The sequence below is a fragment of the Hyperolius riggenbachi genome, chromosome 8, assembly GCF_040937935.1.
Source record: "Hyperolius riggenbachi isolate aHypRig1 chromosome 8, aHypRig1.pri, whole genome shotgun sequence".
NCBI lineage: Eukaryota > Metazoa > Chordata > Amphibia > Anura > Hyperoliidae > Hyperolius > Hyperolius riggenbachi.
In genome coordinates this window covers 136096794-136123588 of record NC_090653.1, presented here as the reverse complement: position 1 = coordinate 136123588, position 26795 = coordinate 136096794, and the positions used below count along the sequence as shown (strand labels likewise).

At 42.4% G+C, this 26795-nt stretch overlaps 1 protein-coding gene across 5 annotated transcripts in view; it reads right to left on the bottom strand.

Moving 5' to 3' along the window:
• The window catches only part of COL4A6 (collagen type IV alpha 6 chain), a 422653-nt gene that overhangs the window by 97886 nt on the left and 297972 nt on the right, over positions 1-26795 (bottom strand). For all 5 annotated transcript variants that reach the window (XM_068251142.1, XM_068251140.1, XM_068251144.1 and 2 more), the window contains 3 exons: positions 26517-26586; positions 25593-25703; positions 6999-7151 (listed from right to left, as the gene is read on the bottom strand). In XM_068251142.1, the coding sequence (XP_068107243.1) occupies positions 6999-7151; positions 25593-25703; positions 26517-26586 (334 nt within the window). The remainder of the gene's footprint in view (positions 1-6998; positions 7152-25592; positions 25704-26516; positions 26587-26795) is intronic.

The window sequence follows — 26795 nt, the reverse complement described above, 5'->3', positions numbered from 1 at the left end:
GCATACAGGCAATGAAAGGTTTGCTTCCAATTCATTACTGAGCATGTGGTAAACAGTCCAACACAGCTAATAACGTGTATAACACACTGCATGCAGTACTTTCACTTAAAGGGAAGGTTCAAGCAAAATAAAAAAAATTAGTTTTACTTACCTGGGGCTTCTACCAGCCCCAGGCAGCCATCCTGTGCCCTCGTAGTCACTCACTGCTGCTCCAGTCCCCCGCTGGCAGCTTGCCGACCTCGGAGGTCGGCGGGGCGCATTGCATACATTTTTACGCATTCCTGCTAGTGCAGGAAAATTAACACATGCATTTTTACGCATTACTGCTTCAATGCGTAAAAATGTACGCATTAAACCAGTAATGCGTAAAAATGTATGTGTTAATGTTCCTGCACTAGCGGGAATGCGTAAAAATGTACGCAATGCGTCCCGCCGACCTCCAAGGTCGGCAAGCTGCCAGCGGGGGACTGGAGCAGCAGTGAGTGACTGCGAGGGCACAGGATGGCTGCATGGGGCTGGTAGAAGCCCCAGGTAAGTGAAACTCATTTTTTTTATTTTGCTTGGACATTCCCTTTAACATGCAGTCTTAGTCACCAACGCAACGTGTGCACTGTGAATGGGATATTGATTTTTCATTGCAGTGAGTTATTCTGCGTTAAATGTTGTTTTAACGTGCGACTTTAACGTCACACAGTGAAAGAGGCCTAAAGGGAATCTGAAGTGAAAATAAACTTATGATATAATGATTTGTATGTATAGTACAGCTAAGAAATAGAACATTAGTAGCACAGATATTGTTTCCAGTACAGAAAGGGCTAAGAAACTTCAGTTGTTATCTATGCAAAAGAGCTTTTCTGAGCTTTTGGTGCTGCTTTCTGGAGCATTTATACATCAAAGAAACAGTCAAAGACAGATTTTAAAAACATTTTTACTCCTGGAAAGTTGAAAGGGTCATAAGCTCTGCTTGTGTTATCGTTCAAAATGTGCCTTATAATTGCAAGTATTAGAGAATTATGCAATGTTATAAAAAAAGCTATATATCTAAAAATTAAAATATGAGATTATATTCTTTGCTACTAATGTTCTTGTAATGCTGGGGGGTCATACTCTCTCAACCAACCAGCACAACAAGGCTAAGAGCTGGATAATGGAAGAGGCTACACAGGCTGCCCAGAGCAACTGCAGCTCTGGGCTTCTGATAAGACGCAATGGCAGCGCAGTTCGGGGTTGTGCTGCTCTTGCGACAGCAAACATTCAGACAGATACAAGACAGACTGGAGTGAGGTAGCCAATAGCAACCGCAGCAATGGCTACCTGCAAGGACAGGACTAGGAGGACAGAGGCAGACAGAATGAATTCTTGCTAATCTAGTCACTGCCTCAGTGACAGCAAGCTTTCACAAAGACAAGAGTGAGGTAACCAATAGGACTATGCTAGCTAAGCACGGGTGATCACGCTAAGCGCAACCTACCAAAACGTGCTAAAAACTGACTAGCTGAACACAGGATATCAACAGTTCGAGTACGTATATATCAGCGGCACTGATATATCACCGTAACACGAATACAAGGAAAATAACAAACGCTGACTAGAATATGTATATATTGGCGATAAACCAATATATAACATAAGCAAGGAGACTAGCTAGATCTGGACTGGAGCAATACAGCGAACTAACTAGGCAATACAAACAATACAAATTCTGTGCACTAGAAGGAGCACGTATATATGTCCCCGTGGGAAATATATAATCCTAGCTCCACAACTAGGGAAGGGATAAGCTCATGAAAACAGCACCACACATATACAGTATATGGAAAAGTAAAAAATATATCACACTTTATTAAATATATAGCTTCCAAAATATATAAAAACACTAAAAACACAGGCCACCACAATCAATCCTTATATTGCAATATCTAATCATGGTCATCGCAGTATATAGCCATCACATTATATCAATAAAATGAGTATATAGTAATAATGGTGTGGCTTGCTCAAGCCTGAGCACGCCAACCCCATATGAACCCGGGTTCAGTTCCTCAAAAAGAAAAAATAATAAAGTGCATATATAGTGCAAAACGTGTGCATTAAATCACAGAAAATGATATAAACATAACAGTATACAAGTGTTGGCAAAATAGGACCAGTTGCCTGGATAAAAATAGTGCTGTGGAGGCGTTTGAGAGGGACAGAGAATGGACAAGGAAGCAGTGAACAAACGTTGCAGAGGAATACTTAGCCGGTGTAGGATGACCGAAGAGGAGATAGTGGTGGCGGGAGGAGAGGCCCTCGGTGGACTACTCCACCAGTTCCGCGGCCGTCACGCCGCTTCTTCAAGAGAGTGCGAGGGGATCTCTGTCTCGGAACAGCATGTAACGCTGTTTAAGTATCGGAAGCTCTGTACGTCGCGTGTACGCACGCACCAACGGCGTCACACGCGGCGTCAGTAGGCGTGGCCAATGGACGGAGGCTGTGTGAGCTCAGAGGAGACCACGCTGGAGCGCATATGGAGGAAGTAAGTATGTATGAGGGTGAACAACGCGGACAAGGGAAGTATCAACGCTGGAGCGCATGAGGGAAAAGTGAGTATATAGGCGATATAGGGAGCGCATAGAAGAACTATGTATAGGTGTCTGAAATAGAAAATGAATTATTAACTGCACTTATTTACAATTAAAGCAACCATGCTAACATCACAAAATAATGCAATAGTCTGAATGATCACCACTATCCTAAACCTACATCACACAACATAAAAAATAGCTAGCTCCACAAGATAACTGAACTAGAAAGTAACAAGACAAGGAATATTATTCACAGTATCAAAGGACCCAGTAACAGCTTAGACAGAGCTGAAACTATGACGGGCGAGGTCTAAAAGGGGAGGCAGACTTTTATGCTGGCATCAGCCAATGGATACAAGCATGCAAATCTCCACACAGCTGAATGGTAATCATTCAATCCTGAGCTGGCTTGGTTACCATTTGCTAGCTGAAAGACTATCTGTACCAATGCATGCAGTCCTATGCAACAACATGCATGCAGGAAATCCAGGGCTATCTGGCTGCATTTCACCTGTAGTAATCCATTGGTGGAATGATGACAGCATTCTGAGCTGCCCAGAACTGCAGAGCAATTGCAAATAACAATGTGACTCATTGCGAATGCACAACCCAATGCAGGCAGACAAGCCAGAACTGTCTGTTTGCGGCTCCACCGCAATGGACAAAACACGCCACAGGAGGAATCCTTACAGTCCTATTAATTATCAGTACTACACATACAAATCATTACATCATGAGTATTTTTTCACTTCAGTGTCACTTTAAGCTTTTCTTATTAATAAAGTGACAATTAATTATGAAATACATTTTATCTTTTACACATGTACGGTAGTACTTATGGGCCTCAATTCACTAAGATTTATCAAACATTTTACCGAACGTTCGATAATTTACCTCATGGTTAAAATCGAATTTTGAGTTCACTAAAATGTTATAAATTTATTGAATGTTTTATCGATAAAACATTCATTAAATCTGTAACACCTTAGTGAATTAAAAATTAGATTTTACCCATAAGGTAAATTATCAAACGTTCGGTAAAGTGTTTGATAAAGCTTAGTGAATTGAGGCCATGGTGTCTGACAGGGGCGCCTCTAGCCTTCTTGTCACTCCAGGCAAGAAATCCTGTGGCGCTCCCCCCCCCATAAAAAATAAAACAAGAATCATATACATTATAGAACACTTCACACATGATATAAGCCATCAGAGAGGGATAACTATAAAATGGGGCCCTAGGCAAGATAACACTTTGCCCTCCACTGATGGTCACCTGGCTTATTTAGTTAGATTTGGTGGGGACTAGCAACCACCAGGCCCCTAAACTCTCTCTAGACCCTAGGCAGCTGCCTAAGAGTGCCTTGTGGATGATCAGCATTGTATGCCATACAGCACATGCTGCCAGTATGCACTTTAAATAAATACAGCATCCACACTACAAGTTCCAATGGCAGTCACATTGCAAGATTGGATTATCAAGCAAGACACTCTTACTTTCAAAATAATTTTTCACAAACATTATGAGATATGCAGATATGTTACCACCTGTTAGGGTAAGACTGGAGTGGGTATATCATGACATTGAAGGGCTGATATGGTAAGGTGGTTTAAGGCCCAGTGCACACCGAGCGGTTTTAGCAGCGATCCGTCAACCGCATTTGTCTGTGAAAACGCTTGGCTAATGTATTTCAATGGGATGGTGCACACCAGCGGTTTGAGGTTTTTAGCAAACCGCAAACGTGCCTCCTGCTGCACATTTGCGGTTTGCAGAAGCGATTCTGCCTCAATATAAAGTATAGGAAAAATGCAAACCGCTCTGAAAAACGCTAGATCAGAGCAGTTTTCCAGGCGTTTTCCATTCTGGAGATAAGCACAGTGTGTTTGTAGTGTAAGTGATACAAGAGAAGAGAAGTAGAATGGAGGGAGGAAGGGTAGTAGAGGGTCAGAATTGATGACATGGATGAGCAGATATCTATGAGTAGAATAGAGGCTCAGTGGGTACCACTACTGCATTTTAGTGCTGAGTCCTAGGCTTGAACATTGGCCAGGGCAAAATCTGCATGGAGTTTCTGTCTTCAGACACTTCAGACATTTCCTGCATCCTAAAAAACATACTAATAAGTCAACTGGTTTATCCCAAAACAATCCTATATTGAAAATATTAGACTATAACTGTGGTAGGGATTAGATTGTGAGCTCTTCTGAGGACAGTCAGTGACATGACTATGTACTCTGTAAAGTGCTTCAGGAGCTGTCAGTGCTATATAAATAAACAATAATAATATGGTAGGACATTATACTATGACTATGGTAGGGTTAGATTGTGAGCTCCTCTGAGGACAGTCAGTGACATGACTATGTACTCTGTAAAGTGCTTCAGGAGATGTCAGTGCTATATAAATAAATAATAATAATATGGTAGGACATTAGACTATGACTATGGTAGGGTTAGATTGTGAGCTCCTCTGAGGACAGTCAGTGACATGACTATGTATTCTGTAAAGTGCTGCAGAAGATGTCAGTGCTATATAAATACATAATAATAATATGGTAGGACATTAGACTATGACTATGGTAGGATTAGATTGTGAGCTCCTCTGGGGACAGTCAGTGACATGACTATGTACTATGTAAAGTGTTGCAGAAGATGTCAGTGCTATATAAATACATAATAATAATATGGTAGGACATTAGACTATGACTATGGTAGGATTAGATTGTGAGCTCCTCTGAGGACAGTCAGTGACATGACTATGTACTCTGTAAAGTACTGCAGAAGATGTCAGTGCTATATAAAGTACTGCAGAAGATGTCAGTGCTATATAAATACATGATAATAATATGGTCGGACATTACAGTTTGACTATGGTAGGGATGAAATTGTAAGCTCCAGTGAGCAGTCAGTGACATGACTATGTACTCTGTAACGTGCTGAAGATGTCAGTGCTACATAAATACACAATAATAGTTCCAAATGCTACTGGCTCCCCTGAAGAGTGCTCAGACTAGTGTACATAGTTGTGCACATTGTTCCCCAAGTAGCAGTTGTTTGGTCAGAGAGACAGTGGGAGAGGGAGCATGAGCAGAGGGTGAGGGCAAGCAAAGTTGAGCTCCACACTCACCACAGTGACTGCAACAACACAGGAAGATGGATCCAGCGAGGTGTCCCTCATTACAAGCGTCCAGCGATTCATCTTCCTGCCAGCGGGTATGTGAGATGTCACGTGACATTACAGGACGGTCGCGAACGAGAAGTCAAGCGACCTCAGTACTTTACTTGATCCTCAGTGACGGTCACTTTTCACCACACAACGCTAAGCGATGTCACGACATCGTGTAAATGACTACTTGTCGCTCAAAAAAAAAAAATTGATGAACATCGGGAAAATCGTTGGAAAAATTGTGAGGTGGTACATAGCATTAGAGAGAGGGCAAACAGACAGCATTAATGGAAATACATTATTATGCCATCTTCAATTATAAGTAGTGATGGATGTAATTACACACATTGCTTACATGTCCATTATCATTGTTTGAGCTTTAGATGCTGCCCTCCTATTCACTCACGCACAATGAAAGACAAAACCTGCAACCTGTGTCCATTACACACTTCAAACACTGTCCTGTTGAATTTAGGGAGAAGTGCAGGCTGTGTAGGGGAGAGGATCAGATGATCCTACCGCTCCATAGCTAGTCATGGCGATCCTCCTGACATCTAGACATGCAGACATTCTAGCAGAGCACACGGCTGTCTGCAGAGTTTACTGTTTGTTTGTCTCACTCCCTCTGCAGACTCAGTAACATTTGGGGGTAGGGCGCTGTCGCTGTCTCCTCTGTGGAGGGGCAGAGAACAGCTGTAAGCCAGACACCTTCTTCTTAGGGAGTATCTATAATTCTGAACTCTGAATGATTCTTTAGTGACTTAGCAGAAGGCTATTTGTGAAAAGAGCAGAGTAACCAAGCAGCTCAGGGTGACCCAAGCTACTAGAAATGTATAGGGGGATAAAAGGAACCAAATGCCCTCCTACTAAAAAAGCAAAGCTTGGTGTAATTTGCCTTCTTAAAACAGAAGGAAATCTTTTTCTCTCCAGTCCCTTACAACGGTCTTTCAGGACAGGAATTTTTATTTCCCCTTGGACTGACAGTAATTTATTGCGCCTTCCCCATCAAAGTCGCTCCAAGCCGCTGCCTGGGTGGTCAGTAGGTAAAGGCGCCCCTGGTGTCTGACTATACAATCTACTAGACTTTAGTCTTAAGATTGCCTGGGTAGCCCTAGCCTAATTGTGTTCCTTGTTTCTAGTCTTTCAAAGTTGACAGATATTGTTTGCATTATGACTTGTGTCCTGATATGCAAAAATAAATTTTCATTGTAATGTATAACATAAAGACCAATGGATTGCACACTCTACACTATGCAAGGTAATTTGTTACCACCTGACTGTCGTCCTGGATTTCCTGGTGGCCCAGGTGGACCTTGTGGTCCTGTTCTTCCTGGTAATCCTTTTTGTCCAAATGCTGGCCTACCAGGATCTCCCCTTTCTCCTTTGCTACCCAGAACACCTGGAAAGCCAGGGGAACCAGGTCGACCTAAAAAAAGAAAAGAAGAAGAAGAAAACAGACATTTAGAAAATAGTAAATAAATTAAATAGTAATGTACTCAGCCTTGTAACACAGGACAACCATTCTGCAATCATTCTAAAGCCTTGTATACAAGATAGATGAAACCTGCTTAAAACAAACAATGCAGGATGGGTCAGCCAATAATAGTAAAAATACAAACTAAACACAGCAAACAGTGGAATATAAATGATGGTTCTCTAGCATTTTGACTGATCAATCTAGTAGATTACTTTGGATGATAAACATTTTTGATCAACAGTGTGTACAGAAATCGTTAGATTCATAACAATGTGTCTGCAAAGTGCTATCCAGAATCTGTTCAAGGTAAGACCCCCCCTTTTTTTTTTCTTATATTATACTAAGAGCCTCCACGTATACAGTCTCTTCCACTCCCCATTGGAGTGTGTCCTATAGCTGCACTCGATATTACTTACCTAGCAATCCATATACCATTCCTATCAGATCCCCTATTACAGCCCTGCATAATGGAACTATATTTTCACCACCTCCAGCTGAGGTCCACCACATACACAGCTCCCTGTTGTCTTACACAAATCCTTTATCTTTATACCTTCTCCCATCTAGATACTGCTAGGTCCATATATTTTTACACCCATATCCCTTATCTCAGAACCCACACTCACCCACAGCCACTCTAGGCATATACCTTAAAGGGAAGGTTCAGGGAGGGTGGGTAAAAAATAAAAATCAAATTCCACTTACCTGGGGCTTCCTCCAGCCCGTGGCAGGCAGGAGGTGCCCTCGCCGCCGCTCCGCAGGCTCCCGGTGGTCTCCGGTGGCCGACCCGACCTGGCCAGGCCGGCTGCCAGGTCGGGCTCTTCTGCGCTCCAAGGCCCGGAACTTCTGCGCCCCACGCCGGCGCTCTGACGTCATCGGAAGTCCTCCGGGCTCTACTGCGCATGCGCAGTAGATCTGCGCATGCGCAGTAGAGCCCGGAAGACGTCCGATGACGTCAGAGCGCCGGCGTGGGACGCAGAAGTTCCGGGCCTTGGAGCGCAGAAGAGCCCGACCTGGCAGCCGGCCTGGCCAGGTCGGGTCGGCCACCGGAAGCCTGCGGAGCGGCGGCGAGGGCACCTCCTGCCTGCCACGGGCTGGAGGAAGCCCCAGGTAAGTGGAATTTGATTTGTATTTTTTACCCACCCTCCCTGAACCTTTACTTTAACATGTTCCTTCTCATGTCTTTCCTACACCCCAGTCTTTCATATCAGTTTCCCCTATAATGTTTAATCCAATATGTATACGGGTTCTACTGTAAAGGTTAGTTGGATTATAGATGTTCTGACTCAAGTTGGAATACATATACCCTTTTCTCATTCACCTACTATATCTCCATGTGGCAATGTATAATAATGTTTATTTTTAAACTCATGTCATTTTTTAATGTTATTTTGGTGGTTGAAACATATGAATCTGCTGAGTATGTTAATTTATATTATAACTTTTTGGGTAATTTAAATTTTATATATTTTTTTAACAAATCTTATCATGTTACCTAGGGATCCCATTTATATATTTTTTTTTTTAAATGTACGGAATACTGAGCGCCCATAGTAAATTATTGTTTATCTTTTTAAAAGCACCTGTACTTGACCTGAGGAAGCGGTTTGAGCCGTGAAACGCGTTGTCTTTAGTGCAAATAAAACTTCTGAACACTTTATCTAGTGGAGTCTCTTTATACAAAGCGAACACCGAATACAATACAAGGGCGCCGCCTATCCTCCTTATAACACAACGGATAGAAGGAAGTACACAGCATCGAGCAATGATTTGTACTGCTGGCGGAAATTACATCTTGTAGGAGAAAGTATTCTAAACAGTTTAGCGGTATCTCCAAAGATAAACTGTTGGCCCCTGTACTGATCCGATAATTTTGCAGTAAGATCCATTTACACATAAATATGATGGGATGCCAATCCTTTTCCCCAACCGTGTCAAGCCCTTCTCAGGGAAAATGGTTTCAAAAGGAGTCCATGTTTATTCTGTCAGTTATACTCTAGCATCAATAAAACGCTCTGGCCCAAGTGATGCATATGGGCCAGAGCGTTTTATTGATAACAATAAACCGCTCTGGCCCATATGCAATTAACTTTTTCTCCTGAGTTTACTCCTGAGTGAGCTTTTAAGCCACCAGTAAGTGAGAAAATACAAATAATTTTAATACTACTTCACCTACTTATTGGTACTTTTTCAGTTGCAAAGTGCAGAAAAGTTATTTAAAATAGAAGAAAAATGATCTAGTAGAAAACTAAGGAGAAATGTGAATTGAATAATGGTCTATATATTATGCTATGGAGACCGGGACGCCGTCAGCGCTGCGTGTGCAGGGGAACCAGAAGTTTTGCCACCGCTTCCCCTGTGCAGAGCCCCCCTGGCCATGGCGGGAGCTCCCTCTGGATCACACTCCATCGGATCCACCGGGGTGCCCTCTCTGTGTCGGCTGCTAGGCATGCCTCTTCTCTCACAGCTGATTGGGGCATCGACACCAGGGGAGACCTCTGCCACAGGATGGGCCAGCTGTGGCCGCTGCCACTGTGCATATGTGCAGGACAGGTCAGTAATTGCTGCCACCGGCTGCAGCACATAAGCCAAACCACCGCCCAACCATGGCCTCGCTCCCTGCAGCCCTTATGGTGGCATGGGTAGCGGAGCGGCAGACAGAGGCCTCTCAGGCCTCCACGCAGGCTGGAAGGCCATTGCAGCCCCCCCCCTCCCTGGACGCACTGCACTAAAGCCAGCCATTCCCATGCAGACCACCTGCACTGTTATCTGGGCGTAAGCCTGAGTATAATCTTTTCACCATTCTGCACTGAACTGCCCCAGGCCGCAACCTAAAGCAAGCATGGCATGGACTGTTTTTCTCCACCTATGGGGACCCTTGGACTCTATCTCTATTCTATCGCTCCTTCTTTTTTTTTTTTTTCTCTGTCTCTCTCACCGCCTGCATTTTCCAAGACATGCGGAGGGGTGTCTGTTATTGCTGCAGAGTATCTGAGCGCCGCACAGAAGGTAGCAGGCAGCTCCGCTCGACATAGCACTCAGACGGTCCCATCTAGCTAAATGTTTTGTGTAATATGCAATGTGAAATGTAACGTAACAAGATGACTGCTTGCATATCTCTGAAACTACTTTGTGTATTCTATGTTTCTGCTGTTACCGTACCATCACCGACCCTGTATGTGCCAAAAATAATTCCGGGTACAACCCCGTTGTACTTGGCGAAATAAATTATTCTGATTCTGATATTAACTTTACACATGTACTATATCCACCAACACTGTTGTTTGTGTACTGTCACATCTATCACTATCTATCTATCATCTATCTATCTATCTATCTATCTATCTATCTATCTATCTATCTATCTATCTACAGTTGTGCTCATAACTTTACATACCCCAACATTTTTATGGTTGGCTAAAGCCCTTCCTTGTCAAACAACTATGATTACTCTTTTTAAATCATCTATCTAATCATGGACTCCAGATTAAATCACATTATGGGGTGATTTCTTCTACATGCAAATTTAATTTTATATAGAAGAATACCTTAATTATTCATCTTAGTTTAATCTCAGTGGGCCTGATCGAATTCGTCAAGTGCTTATCAGTGCCGGGCTGCCAGCTTTTTGCCAAGTGACACAGCACACCTCATTGCATGCTTTTTTTTCCTCTTCCTAAATTATTTCTGATTCAGTGAACTCAGATGTGAGAAATGAGCTTGAGCATGGAATTTATAACCTGCTTTACCCTGGTGGTAAATGCAATCACTCAGCTCAGAATAATTATTTTTGCACCTTTTCTGTAAATTCTTGTAAAATTAATTTGAGTAAACATATAACATGAAGCCCCCACCCTTTCCTTCCCAAATTGTAATAACCCCTTTTACCCCATGCTTGTTGGAGCTGCCAGAATGGCTGAGCTGGAGAGCATGGAACTGATGAATAAAATCTGCATGCATTGTCGATGAGGGGGAAGGCAATCTGCAGAAGAGGGACAGAAATCTGTACTGCTCCAGTAAAGCACCTTTGTCCATGTCAAGGGACTTATCCCCACCGAAGAGGTGGAAGGTAATGCATGTGGAGGTAGGTCCTGGGGATACCTATAGTGGGATCTGGAACCCCCCTGTCAAGGGACTTATCCCCACCGAAGAGGTGGAAGGTAATGCATGTGGAGGTAGGTCCTGGGGATACCTATAGTGGGATCTGGAACCCCCCTCTACCCCTTATTTTTACTAATGATCTTTTTAATTAGCACAATTAGAATACCATAACAATAAGGCAACTTCATCAAAATAAGACCATTAGAAGGTAAAATGCCTGACATTGGTACAAAGGAAATTCAGATGCTTTGGAAAATATTAGCACACATTCAAAGCCTGCAATAAACACTCAGTTTAAGCAGACCTTTTCTGATAAACTATCTAGAAGAAAAAAATTAAGAAATGATCCAAAGAATAGGACAAAAACAAGGTAAATAAAGGACCCTCTATTATTATTAATAATAATAATAATAATAATAATGGGACCCCCAGATGTCCATCAGCTCCCAGATAATATAGTTAAGTTAATTAAGAAAAAAAAGGTTAAAAAAAGGTTGAACCTTATTAAAGGGACAAACTTATTTTAACCTGTGTTTTTTTTAATCTATATAGGAGAATTTTCAGTTCTGTAAATTTCTTTCTTTTTTTTTGTATACTTGATCCAATGAAGACATCATCATCATCATCTCCTGTATATTTCTTTCTTCTCCTAAATTCTTGCTTGCAGAGTCACCTGCTCCCCACTGGACATCTGTTACACCTCCACAGACCCTGCTGCACCTCTGTGGATCAGCTCCAACACTGCCACACCTGTCCTTAGCACCCCAAAATCCACTACTCTACATTGCAGCACTCCTAACACTGCCGGGAACCGCTGCCACAATCACTCCCCTCTGCAATGGAATATAGGCCCCTGGCAAAAGCATCTTTAAATCTCTCACTGTGTACTGTAATTGACTGGACACCAATAAGAATTCTCCCAAAAGAGGATTCAAAGATGTTTCTTGCAGGGGCATCCTACACTTTGCTACTGCAGCGGTACTATGAACCCTGGAAAAACCATCTTTGCCACCAGGGTTTCCTGTTGACCTATATACTGACTCATGCTAATGCTTCCTGCTGAATTAGTCCACATGCAGGTTTTAACATATTTTAAAGTGTAACTGTCGGGCATGAAATAAAAAATCAATTCTTTATTTTTATCTGGTAAACACGAAATAAGGATGCTAACCAGGCAATCCAAAAATTAAATTCACTATTACTTTTCTTGTTGATAAATGATCGTTCCCCAGTTTACCTGACTCTTAATTGATACACACAAAATTTGGTGCAAAGGAAGTTGCAAGGCATGCTGGGTTGTCCTTCTTTGCTTTTCTATTTCCCCTCAGACTTAACGAATGCAGCCTGATTGGCTGAAGCCTCTTTCCCTCCTGTTTTCCCCTCCCACACCTCTGTTCCTCCCCGATTGCCCAATATTTCTCATGCTGAGACAATGCACTTATAGTGAAGGCCGGGCAAATAAGGCAGAGGAGAGTAGGGCAGGAAATGACATCAGGATTGGCTTCAAAATAGCCACACTTAAAAAGACAGAGGTGCTCTCCTTGCTACATATGAGTTACTGTGTTTCCCATTTATTACCTGATGAAGTGGGCCTGAGCCTGTTGCATCTTTAGGGGAATTATATAATAAATTTGTTTACTTGAATCTGACAGTAATCGTGTCTGCTTTTTGAAGGTAAGTCCACCGCTGCCTCCACAGCATATTTTAAAGTTTTTAGACCATTTTATCCTGCTGGTGCCTCTGTTTTTTAAACAAAAATACTGTGTCCACCTTGGGGGAGGGGTTGACCCACCCCCTTCTTCTCCTATCTACAGAGAGCGACGTCTTAATGCTGAGTGAGGACAGGTCTAATCTCCTCACCTTCCTGTATAGTGGTTACCTGGAAGGTAACCCTTGTTTGTGAGTATAACTTTCTAACACCCTCACACCTTCACTTTTCCATCTATCCCAGTACATACTACACCATATTGGGCTCTCGGTGTCTTTTTATTTTTTCACTTAAAATGGGAAATGCTAAGAAGGATTTTCTCTTTTTTTACTGTAGAAAAATGACTAAAATCCAAACATGGACAGTGCATTACATATATTATGTAAGTAGAGCAAGTATTTATCTACTTATATATATGGGTTTTTTTCTGAGATAGTATGGCTGACAGCTCCTCTTTAAAGGGAACCTGAAGCGAGTAAAATTATTTAAAATAAACAAATAACGTAGCTGCAAATGAATATTACATACGGTACTTACCTCACCATCAGTTCCTCTCAGAAGCTCACCATTTCCTTCTTACAGTGATCCCTTACAGTTCTGACAATATTTTGTCAGAACTGAAATATACCAGTTGCTGTCAGTTATATATCAGCAGCTGTCAGTTACAACTGAATGTGCAAGGTAATGTCCATGTTTCCCTATGGCTCAAGTGGGTGATATTACAGTTTGATCCAATGAAGAAAAAATTCCCGGCAGGACTCGACCCTTTAAAGTGCATATCAGTATTTATTGCATTATAATGGCAGCCGTACAACAGCAATGCAACAGCATGACGTTTCGGGCAAGAGCCCTTTATCAAATGCTGAAGTTCACATCCTTTTCACAAGCTTATATTACCATTCTAAATGACACACTCCCCTCTTGGGGGTGGGCACAATCCTTAAAGTTACACCCTATACAACATTCAAAATAACACACTCCCCTCTTGGGGGTGGGCTCAATCCTTAAAGTTACAAGTCCCTAATTTGGGTAACAAGAAGAAAGCGCAGCAACCCTATTGAATAAAATTACAAAAAACATCTGAGGCTAAAATCCTCGTTCAACCCCCCTGGTGTCTGAGTCCCCAGCCTGTCCATCCAGCAAGCCTCCCTTCTTAAAAGGGCATTCCTATGATCCATCCCTTCACGATTCTGCACCACCTCCAGCACCTGCCATCTTAACTGTGTCACTCTATGGCGCAATTCTATAAAATGGCGCGCCAGTGGGGATTCTTTTTTCGTTTGTAAATCACCTTTTTTCTCCTTGGGGGGGTTTTGTATGTTACTTTTATGCTCATTGAGCCTAGTTTTTATCTCACGTGTGGTCTGGCCCACATAGGCCAGGCCACATGGACATTTAATAAGGTACACCACCCCCTTGGTATCACATGTGGCATAATGTTTAAGTGGGATAGAAATCCCTGAGCTAGGATGGTGTACAACGGGACCTTTTATGATACTATTACAATGTTGGCATCCTAAACAAGGATATGTCCCTGTTTTTTCTGGTCCTAAAAATCTTTGTTTTTTACCACCCGTGCGGCCTATATCTGCCCGCACTAGATGGTCCTTTATTGATTTACCACGTCTATACACGAATCTCGGTGGAGTCTTACAGATATGGACAAGCTGGGGGTCACTCTCTATAACTGGCCAAAACTTGTGGACTGCTTCCCGGAGAAACCTAGATCCACTCCCATAAGTAGTGATAAAATTTATTTCTCCTGACTCTGCATTGGTGTCAACTTTGCATTCTCTCAATGACCTCCTATCAAGTGCTAAGACCTCTGCTGCAATTTCTTTACATCTCTTCTCACTATAGCCTCTGGTGATGAAATCCTGTGTGAGCAGTTGTGCCTGTTCTAAATATAATTCATCGGTGGAGGTAATCCTCCTGGCCCTTACAAATTGACTCTTAGGGAGCCCCCGAATAAGTGGACGGGGATGACAGCTCTCCGCCATCAGGAAAGAGTTTTTATCAGTTGTCTTTCTGTATAAATTTGTTATCACCTCACTCTCCCCCTTCGTGATTTCGACATCCAAGAAATGCAATCTATGGGTGTCGTATTCCATCTTAAACTTTAATGTAGGATGCCTATGATTTAAAGACTGAAAGAACTGGCACAACTCCTCCTCACTCCCTCTCCAACAAAAAAATAAGTCATCAATAAATCTGCAGTACCCCAGGATGCGCCCCTGGGCGTCACCTCCCAAAATATGGGTATTCTCAAAATCTGACATGACGATATTAGCTACTGAAGGGGCATAAGGCGCCCCCATGGGCACACCCTGGGTCTGCAGATAAAACAAATCTCCAAATCTGAAATAAGAGTGAGTCAGACAAAATTCCAACATTGACATGATAAAAATGAGCATCTCATTTTTAACCCTTACATCTCCTCTCATCTTTTCTTGCACTGACTGTAAAGCCTCCACATGTACAATGTTATTATACAAATTTACGACATCCATGGACACCAAAAAATTCACACCCTCCATATCAATATTCTCCAATCTATTCAAAAAATGGGTAGTGTCCTTCAGACAAATCTCATTTTCTTTAACTATAGGCTGCAGCCACGAATCGATGTATATCCCCAAAGGCTCCGCCAGGGAGTCCACTGCAGAAACAATGGGTCTCCCTGGCGGACACCCGAGGTCCTTATGAATTTTTGGTAGCGTATAAAACACTGGTACCCTTGGTGTATCCTTTTTAAGAACAGCCAACAATTCTCTCCCAATGATACCAGTGCTTGCTGCATCATCCAGCATTGCATCCAATTCTCTTTTAAACACATGAGTGGGATCATTAGACAACCTTCTATACATCTGTTCATTATCCAATTGATGTTTAACCTCCATTTCATAATCTTTACGATCTTGTATTACAATGGCCCCCCCTTTATCCGCTTTTTTAATTATTATGGATGTGTCCCCTTTAAGAGCCATTAATGCACTAAATTCATCTCTCGTCAAATTATATTGCCTCCTTTTATTTTTCTCAATACAGCGCTTAGTCTCTTTCAACACCAACCTCTCAAACAATTCAAGTGCATTACTAGTAAATGGGGGGTCTTGTTTACTCTTGGGTCTCAGTCTTTTAGGAATCTCTGCTTCTTCTTTCTGTATTACTGTTAGTTCTTTATCTTTCCTTGGTCTATGGAGACCAAACCAAGTTCTCCATCTGATATTCCGTGTATACTTATACAGATCTACTCTCACATTAAACATATTGATCCCTGATGTTGGAACAAATCCCAATCCCTTATTCAAGACATTCATCTCTAACTGTGTCATCTTTCTACTGGAAATGTTATAAACAGTACAGTTTCTATCACCGATCTTTCTATCCTGCTGCATATATAGATTCCCATCACTCTCTGTGTCTTTATCTCCCACCACTGTGTTATCCTCAGTGTGTTCATTACTTACAGTTCTCAGCTGCGCTGCTGGAATAGTGACAGGGACGACATCGGTGTCTACCTGTCGGCGCTTACTCACTGAGTCTGCCTCCGGGTTGCCGGGTGTTGCATCCCTGATGGACGGGGTGGCGGGAGTGCACGGCTGTCGGCACATGTTCACTGCGGCTGGCTCCGAGTAACTGGGCGCTTCACTTGCTGGTGTGGGTAGCCCTGTGGACTTCCTCTGCCGCCTCTGCCGCGACCCCTGCCTCTTTCGCTTCCGGCTCCTCCTCTTCCTCTCGGCGGATACCTGTTTCCGCCTCTGGGTTCTGTAGGTTGTGTATGAGAAAAAGGAACTGCGTACTCCTGTTCACTACCAGACAACTCCGGATCTGACGCTCCACTTGCTGGAGGAGGAGGATTCCTATTATACTGCCGCACTATTCTTCGTGCCAGCCTCCAGGTATACACCTGATTTTTCTCGTAATCTTTAGTATCTCTTTTAAACTTCTCCACCTTTACTTTCAATATACTTTCTTTCAATTCCTTAATAGTGGCATCCAGCTGTAGTTTGAATGTATTATACGCCTCCAATGTTTCTTTGCTTAACAGATCTCCTGTCAGTCTTTCCACTTCACTCCTTACTTCAATGATTTGAGGATGCAGGTATTGCACTGTGAGGAGCATAAGATCTTGAGAACATTTATTTAAAATGCCTTGCCACTTGGCTGTAAACTCCGGATTTTCTTTACACAACAAGGGTGATAAAACAATTCTCAAACCTCTAGGGATTACAGATTGCGATTGGATCTACCATCTCATCTGCAGCAGCCACAGGATACGAATATGTCGTTTGCAGAAATTGCGAGTACAAGCGAGAACAAAGCAGAGTACTACAGCATCACATCAGAAGAAAGAGCAGCGATCTTGGAACTAGGAGATTCTTTCAAATACACCTTTTCAGGTACACAAGTTGACCCAGTGGAACTGATTAAAACGCAGCTGGAAGCAGCAATTAGGAAAGAAATTACATTGTCATTACATGCTTCCACACTAACGGAGTACATAAAGGTGGACAGAATCCCTAGAGGTTTGAGAATTGTTTTATCACCCTTGTTGTGTAAAGAAAATCCGGAGTTTACAGCCAAGTGGCAAGGCATTTTAAATAAATGTTCTCAAGATCTTATGCTCCTCACAGTGCAATACCTGCATCCTCAAATCATTGAAGTAAGGAGTGAAGTGGAAAGACTGACAGGAGATCTGTTAAGCAAAGAAACATTGGAGGCGTATAATACATTCAAACTACAGCTGGATGCCACTATTAAGGAATTGAAAGAAAGTATATTGAAAGTAAAGGTGGAGAAGTTTAAAAGAGATACTAAAGATTACGAGAAAAATCAGGTGTATACCTGGAGGCTGGCACGAAGAATAGTGCGGCAGTATAATAGGAATCCTCCTCCTCCAGCAAGTGGAGCGTCAGATCCGGAGTTGTCTGGTAGTGAACAGGAGTACGCAGTTCCTTTTTCTCATACACAACCTACAGAACCCAGAGGCGGAAACAGGTATCCGCCGAGAGGAAGAGGAGGAGCCGGAAGCGAAAGAGGCAGGGGTCGCGGCAGAGGCGGCAGAGGAAGTCCACAGGGCTACCCACACCAGCAAGTGAAGCGCCCAGTTACTCGGAGCCAGCCGCAGTGAACATGTGCCGACAGCCGTGCACTCCCGCCACCCCGTCCATCAGGGATGCAACACCCGGCAACCCAGAGGCAGACTCAGTGAGTAAGCGCCGACAGGTAGACACCGATGTCGTCCCTGTCACTATTCCAGCAGCGCAGCTGAGAACTGTAAGTAATGAACACACTGAGGATAACACAGTGGTGGGAGATAAAGACACAGAGAGTGATGGGAATCTATATATGCAGCAGGATAGAAAGATCGGTGATAGAAACTGTACTGTTTATAACATTTCCAGTAGAAAGATGACACAGTTAGAGATGAATGTCTTGAATAAGGGATTGGGATTTGTTCCAACATCAGGGATCAATATGTTTAATGTGAGAGTAGATCTGTATAAGTATACACGGAATATCAGATGGAGAACTTGGTTTGGTCTCCATAGACCAAGGAAAGATAAAGAACTAACAGTAATACAGAAAGAAGAAGCAGAGATTCCTAAAAGACTGAGACCCAAGAGTAAACAAGACCCCCCATTTACTAGTAATGCACTTGAATTGTTTGAGAGGTTGGTGTTGAAAGAGACTAAGCGCTGTATTGAGAAAAATAAAAGGAGGCAATATAATTTGACGAGAGATGAATTTAGTGCATTAATGGCTCTTAAAGGGGACACATCCATAATAATTAAAAAAGCGGATAAAGGGGGGGCCATTGTAATACAAGATCGTAAAGATTATGAAATGGAGGTTAAACATCAATTGGATAATGAACAGATGTATAGAAGGTTGTCTAATGATCCCACTCATGTGTTTAAAAGAGAATTGGATGCAATGCTGGATGATGCAGCAAGCACTGGTATCATTGGGAGAGAATTGTTGGCTGTTCTTAAAAAGGATACACCAAGGGTACCAGTGTTTTATACGCTACCAAAAATTCATAAGGACCTCGGGTGTCCGCCAGGGAGACCCATTGTTTCTGCAGTGGACTCCCTGGCGGAGCCTTTGGGGATATACATCGATTCGTGGCTGCAGCCTATAGTTAAAGAAAATGAGATTTGTCTGAAGGACACTACCCATTTTTTGAATAGATTGGAGAATATTGATATGGAGGGTGTGAATTTTTTGGTGTCCATGGATGTCGTAAATTTGTATAATAACATTGTACATGTGGAGGCTTTACAGTCAGTGCAAGAAAAGATGAGAGGAGATGTAAGGGTTAAAAATGAGATGCTCATTTTTATCATGTCAATGTTGGAATTTTGTCTGACTCACTCTTATTTCAGATTTGGAGATTTGTTTTATCTGCAGACCCAGGGTGTGCCCATGGGGGCGCCTTATGCCCCTTCAGTAGCTAATATCGTCATGTCAGATTTTGAGAATACCCATATTTTGGGAGGTGACGCCCAGGGGCGCATCCTGGGGTACTGCAGATTTATTGATGACTTATTTTTTTGTTGGAGAGGGAGTGAGGAGGAGTTGTGCCAGTTCTTTCAGTCTTTAAATCATAGGCATCCTACATTAAAGTTTAAGATGGAATACGACACCCATAGATTGCATTTCTTGGATGTCGAAATCACGAAGGGGGAGAGTGAGGTGATAACAAATTTATACAGAAAGACAACTGATAAAAACTCTTTCCTGATGGCGGAGAGCTGTCATCCCCGTCCACTTATTCGGGGGCTCCCTAAGAGTCAATTTGTAAGGGCCAGGAGGATTACCTCCACCGATGAATTATATTTAGAACAGGCACAACTGCTCACACAGGATTTCATCACCAGAGGCTATAGTGAGAAGAGATGTAAAGAAATTGCAGCAGAGGTCTTAGCACTTGATAGGAGGTCATTGAGAGAATGCAAAGTTGACACCAATGCAGAGTCAGGAGAAATAAATTTTATCACTACTTATGGGAGTGGATCTAGGTTTCTCCGGGAAGCAGTCCACAAGTTTTGGCCAGTTATAGAGAGTGACCCCCAGCTTGTCCATATCTGTAAGACTCCACCGAGATTCGTGTATAGACGTGGTAAATCAATAAAGGACCATCTAGTGCGGGCAGATATAGGCCGCACGGGTGGTAAAAAACAAAGATTTTTAGGACCAGAAAAAACAGGGACATATCCTTGTTTAGGATGCCAACATTGTAATAGTATCATAAAAGGTCCCGTTGTACACCATCCTAGCTCAGGGATTTCTATCCCACTTAAACATTATGCCACATGTGATACCAAGGGGGTGGTGTACCTTATTAAATGTCCATGTGGCCTGGCCTATGTGGGCCAGACCACACGTGAGATAAAAACTAGGCTCAATGAGCATAAAAGTAACATACAAAATCCCCCCAAGGAGAAAAAAGGTGATTTACAAACGAAAAAAGAATCCCCACTGGCGCGCCATTTTATAGAATTGCGCCATAGAGTGACACAGTTAAGATGGCAGGTGCTGGAGGTGGTGCAGAATCGTGAAGGGATGGATCATAGGAATGCCCTTTTAAGAAGGGAGGCTTGCTGGATGGACAGGCTGGGGACTCAGACACCAGGGGGGTTGAACGAGGATTTTAGCCTCAGATGTTTTTTGTAATTGTATTCAATAGGGTTGCTGCGCTTTCTTCTTGTTACCCAAATTAGGGACTTGTAACTTTAAGGATTGAGCCCACCCCCAAGAGGGGAGTGTGTTATTTTGAATGTTGTATAGGGTGTAACTTTAAGGATTGTGCCCACCCCCAAGAGGGGAGTGTGTCATTTAGAATGGTAATATAAGCTTGTGAAAAGGATGTGAACTTCAGCATTTGATAAAGGGCTCTTGCCCGAAACGTCATGCTGTTGCATTGCTGTTGTACGGCTGCCATTATAATGCAATAAATACTGATATGCACTTTAAAGGGTCGAGTCCTGCCGGGAATTTTTTCTTCATTGGATCAGACAGCTGAGGCGTGATGGACCTCTAACCTGGAGAGGACTCCCCATATATATAAAAAAACATATACCAGTTAATCCAGAGGCGGGCAGATATAATACAGATTGCGATTGATATTACAGTTTAACAGTGTGCTGACCAGGAAGCTGTTATGGGGTAATGGCTATTTTTAAAATGGAGGACGGAGAATTCCATTTATCACAGTGGACAAATGGGAGGCAGGAGAGGAGAAAGAGATTGAGGAGTAGACTATGCCGGAGGTAAGTATGACCTGTGTATTATTATTTTGACTATTTTTAGTTCAGGTTCTCTTTAAGCAACCTACAAACATTCTAATACTATCATCTAATCTGGCTGTTAAAGCTATGTACATATTTTGGATAAATGCAACTAAAAACTGGGATACAGTTTTGGGCACCACACCATAGGAAGAACATTAACATGCTAGAACAGGTACAAAGATGGGCAACTAAATTAATCAGAAGGATAATCTCACTTACCAAGAAAGGTTGGACAAACTAGGTTTATTTTGCTTGGAGAAAAGATGGCTAAGGGGTGACTTGATTAACATGTGTGTACATACATCAAAGGGCAATACAAAAGCTTGGCAGAAGAGCTTTTTGTCGCTTTGCTTGTACAAAGGACAAAGGGACATGATTTGTGCATGGAGAGAAGAAGGTTTTGCCATCTATTTAGTAATTGGTTATTAGAGTTCTTAAAATGTGGAATGTATTACCACAGGAAGTAGTTCTGAGTAGTAGTAATGAGTAGTAAACTCTATAATCTACATTTAAAAGAGGTCTGGATGCATTCCTTGTGTTGAAGGACATCCGCAGCTATAATTATTAGTTAATTCCCAGCAGAGATGATCCAGTGATTTTATCTGACTGCCACTTTGAGTCAGGAAGTAATTTTTTCTCCTAAAGGTTATTTGGCCCAAGCCTTGTTTTTTTTTTGTTTTGTTTTTTTGCCTTCCCCGGATCAACTAGGAGATGTGGGGGTGCAGGAGAGATAGGTACCTAATTTTTACTTTTTTTGGTTGAACTTAAATGTTTTTTTTTCAACCAAACTATGTAACTCCGTAACTACCTTTCTTGATTGCTTTAGGTGACCGTTTATTCAGTATGCAGAGGAACTGCTAGGCTAGGGCCCCCGCCTGTCATGTGCACTAGTGTTTGCATATTTTAAACTTCATTTGCGGCTCCTTATGCAGTTTAGTTAGGAGGGGGGTGGATAAGAGGGAGTGTCCTGCACGCTGGTGCCCCCTGCTGGTCATATAGCCCTTGTCTATATGCGACTGCAACCCTCTCCAAGGAATGGCTGAATTGCTCAGCCTCTGCTCAATTAAGTACTGCAGACTAGGTGTAATATATTTGCACTTCTTATTGGCTGACTGGCAGTTTGCAGACTATATATAAGTGGCAGAGTGCGGTTTGGGAGTGAGCAATCCTTTTGTGTTTGGTGAACTGCTAGGCTATCTGGTATTTAGCATGTTAGCAAGAAAGTGAAATAAACAAGTGGCGGGCAGCGGCAGACAAACATACCTTCCGTGCGTTCCAGCGCGGATGCTTCTCTCTAGCCTCTGACGCGACTTCCTGTATAAACAGGAAATAGCGTCAGACACTAGAGAGAGAAGCGCTGGAACGCATGGAAGGTATGTTTGTCTGCCGCTGCACACATATAGTTATTGAAGCTGGAGGGGAGAGCCCGAGGTGAGGGAGGGACCGCCCTCCTCTCCACGCCGAGTGTAGCCATAGCTTTCCCCTCATGCTGCGACCCCTCCTGCCCCTCCAAAACGGCCCTGAGTGGGCCCCGGGGGGGGGGGGCAGCTCAGAATTTCTGCAGGGGGGCCCGGTGGGTCTTAGCTACGCCCCTATACAGAAACTATTGCTATGAGTACTAACAGGAGTTATTAACAAAGCATCAGTATAAACACATTTGTATTGAGATCATCACACTAAAAAGACACTCTATTATTGACCTGAGGAAGTGTGAAGTTACCCACAAAAACCGGTGTCTCTGAGCAAATTAATTCTCTTGAACCTACTTGTGGTTTGCTCTTTTTTGGAGGAATGTTCAACATATCCTCCTATTTAAGTTTTTAAAGTTTAATACACCTGACCTGAGGCAAAACAACCCAAGGTAAGTATCTGCTGGATCCACATACCTCTGAGTTTTGGCTTAAAGCGGTTTAACACCCAGCATTACAACTTTGCTTTAAAAGATTGCTTACAGCTTACAAACTATTATGCCAGATTTTTTTTTTAAGCAGAAATTCACTGAATGGGTTAAACATGACATTTTAGTGTTGGATTTAACTAGGAATCCGCATCCATTCTTATCTGTAGTTACAAAATGTATCTTTATTTGGAATACAAATAGACCTTTGAAAAGCCTGCCGGGGAAGCCCTCTTTGTTCTCTCAGAGCAGTGTTTGTTTGTTACATTGTAGATAGATACATTCGTACCTAAACAAGCAAGCACGGAGGAGAATTTCTAGCTAAATGCAGCACTAAAATGTCATGTTTAATCCATTCAGTGAATTTCTGCTAAAAAAAAAATCTGGCATAATAGTTTATAAGCTGTAAGCAATCTTTTAAAGCAAAGTTGAAATGCTGGGTGTTAGACCACTTTAAGTGAAATTTACAGACAGGAAGACACAGGCTTGCTGCCATGTTTACTCTTATTGCTCTCCATTTCTGTCTCCCTACCTGTCTTATTAACTCCCCTTAAGAGGAGAAAATGGGAGGGTGATAGATGGGGAACATCACAGCAAGCCTGCCTCATTCTATCTGAAAATTTGATTTTAGCTAAAAGTCAGATTTTCCAAGGAGTGCACTGCTTATGGGGAAATTACGCTTGATCGCTTATCTTCTTTCTAATGTTCTCCAGCCACAGAGGAGTGTAGAAAATGAAGCCCATCAAACCTTCCCACCAAAACAAAACATATCATACACATGAGCCAAAACTGACTTTTCCCCTACTAAGATTTTAATAATCAAAAACAGGAATGGGTGAAGAACACCCTAGGAAAAAAGCATGGAGTCGAGCCCAATAGCGCAATATGTCACCAAGTATGAAATAAAGAATAAAAATTCAGCAGGACATACACTCACAAAGGTAGGTTGCTAAAGGGGGCTACCAACCACATAGAGCAGGTGAAAAATACAATCCTGTCTCCACACGGGTACCTCCAGGGATGGCCGGTTGTAGGGCGGTCACACTCTTGTAACAAGGAAGGATAGAAGGTACTTCCAGTTGATGAAAACACTGTAGACCATGCCTTCCCCCCCTTTCTGTGGAAAAGGGGAGGTGGAGCTAGCACAACAAGTTGAAAAGGGCACCCAAGTAGAATAAAACTAGATTAAAATCAGTTAAAATAAAAAAAAACGACACAATACATTTTGAAATAAGAGATCAGTTTTTATTTAGCACAGGCAACACGTTTTGTTTTTAGCATGGGCAACACATTTCTTGGATGCATGCCCACTTCATCAGGCCATTAACAATGCCAAAAACATCAAACCTCTAAACCAGGAGCGCCTACTGGTTCAGAGACTTGATTTTTTTCTGCACTGTTAAAGGCCTGATGAAGTGGGCATGCATCCATGAAATGTGTTGCTCCTGCTGAATAAAAACTGATCTCCTATTTCAAAATGTATTGTGTCGTCTGAGAGGTAAGCCACCTTTATTTATTTATTTATTTAAGTTTTATTGTACTTGGATGCCTCTTCAACTTGTTGTGCAAGATCTTAATAAGCTCTTCTGGCTATTGAAGAGACTCTGTAACAAAATTTTCAACCTTATTTCTTCTATCCTATAAGTTCCTATACCTGTTCTAATGTGGTCTGTCTTACTGCAGCTTTTCCTAGTTGCACAGTGGCTCTATTATCTCTGTTATATAATCTAATCTTCTTTCCTCTGACGGCTTTGTCAGGCTCAGGCACTCAGGCAGGAATGTGCTGCTCTACTTGTGATAGGATAGAAGCTATACACACCCTCTCCACGCCCCCTCCAGGCTCTGTGTGAGTCACAGACTGAGCTCCTCTCAGCCTATCACACTCTGGTTAGCAGCGATGTCTTGTTTGTAAACACTGCCTAAAACTGGCAATTACAAGCCAGGATCACAGTAGGGAGTGGCAGAAACAGCATAGAGCGGCCCAGGAGAACATAATGAATAGAATGGTATGCTTTTTATTGTAAGAATTTTAGAGTACAGATTCACTTTAAAGGGTATGCACAGTTTCTTTAACCACTCCCTGCAAAACTGCGGTTTTAAATGATCCAAATTTCGGGGCAGCTGGTGAAGATTCACCTGGGGGAGCTGCTCACGTACATGCCCGTGGGTCTATGGAGGGTTGGGAAGTGGTAAATATTTGTTTTATTCCTTATACTACCCAAAAATATTTTTTCCTTATTTCATTTTATTAAGTAACATTAGCACTTCACAAATAGTTCAGGTTTACAATCTGTGGCAAGCTAGTACTATTCCAGAGAACAGAACTGATTTGTGTTCATAATGATGTATTTCTTGTTTGATCCATCAGTAGTTCCACATCTTACCGCCTCCAAATGATGGTAGCCCAGGTTGTCCGGGAGGACCAGGAGGACCAGTGAATCCATCATCACCTGGCATCCCCTGAAACCCTGGGGAGCCTGGATCTCCTGGAGGGCCTGATGAAGAAAAGAACAAATATGAACATGCAACTACTCAACAAAAAGCCAATAAGGCAGCAGTTTTTTCTCCCTTACAGTCATAAACAGCAGTCTATGCTGTAGACTTCACATTAGGCAACTCAAGTAAGTATAATAACTAATGGGGTAAAGGCCATGAAATAACCTCTTTTCATAGTAAGACAAAGGGATCCTCGCCTCCTAAAGATTTTATAATGTGACCAAGATGTCAAAAGCAGTTATAATCCGGATCAGCTGATTTCGGCGCACGGCTCTGGGAGCCAAGCGCCGAAACTGGGCGCCCCATAGCAGCAATGTTATGCTGCGCGGGGCGCGTAGCGGTAATTCGGGGCTCTGGTGGCTGCCGGAACCCAAATTACATCTCCCTCCGAGATGCGACAACTCGGAGGGGGAACAGTATTTAACGCCGCCTCGGAGTTTAGCAGCAGCGGTGAGAGCCGTCATTCGGCTCTCACCGCGTCGAACTGAGTGGCGCCGAAATAAGATGCACCCGTTATAATCTGGTTAATATTATGCTAGGTACACACCATACAATTTTGTGTTATATAGATTGTTCAATAGATAATTCCCGACATGTCTGATCTTATTTTCGATCGTTTTTCTGATCGATTTCTCATAGAAGTGAATAGAAATAGATAAGAAAAGATAAGCAAATCAAATCGGAAATCAATCGGAAAATTTAATCGGAAATCAATCGGACGGAAAAAACGCGCAGTGTGTACCCAGCATTATGGTGGGAGATCAGATCTATTTCTTCCTCAAACGTTATATAAATTGATTAAAAACACTCACCCGGAAGTGCTGCTCCGCCATTGTCTTCATACACAGGAGCCCCTGGAAATCCTATGTCACCTTGTTCACCCTTCAGAGACAGAAGAACATTTATGAATACAACACTCTAAGCACAGCAATGATCACAATAGCTAATGACCACAATACATTTCATCATACATTACATTTTGTAGTTCTTTATACTTCCAATTTCATTACACATTTAACACTTAAAAAAAACAAACAAACAAAAAAAGCTGAAAATTGCAGCTTCAGTTTTTTGGTTTTTTTTCTTTTTCT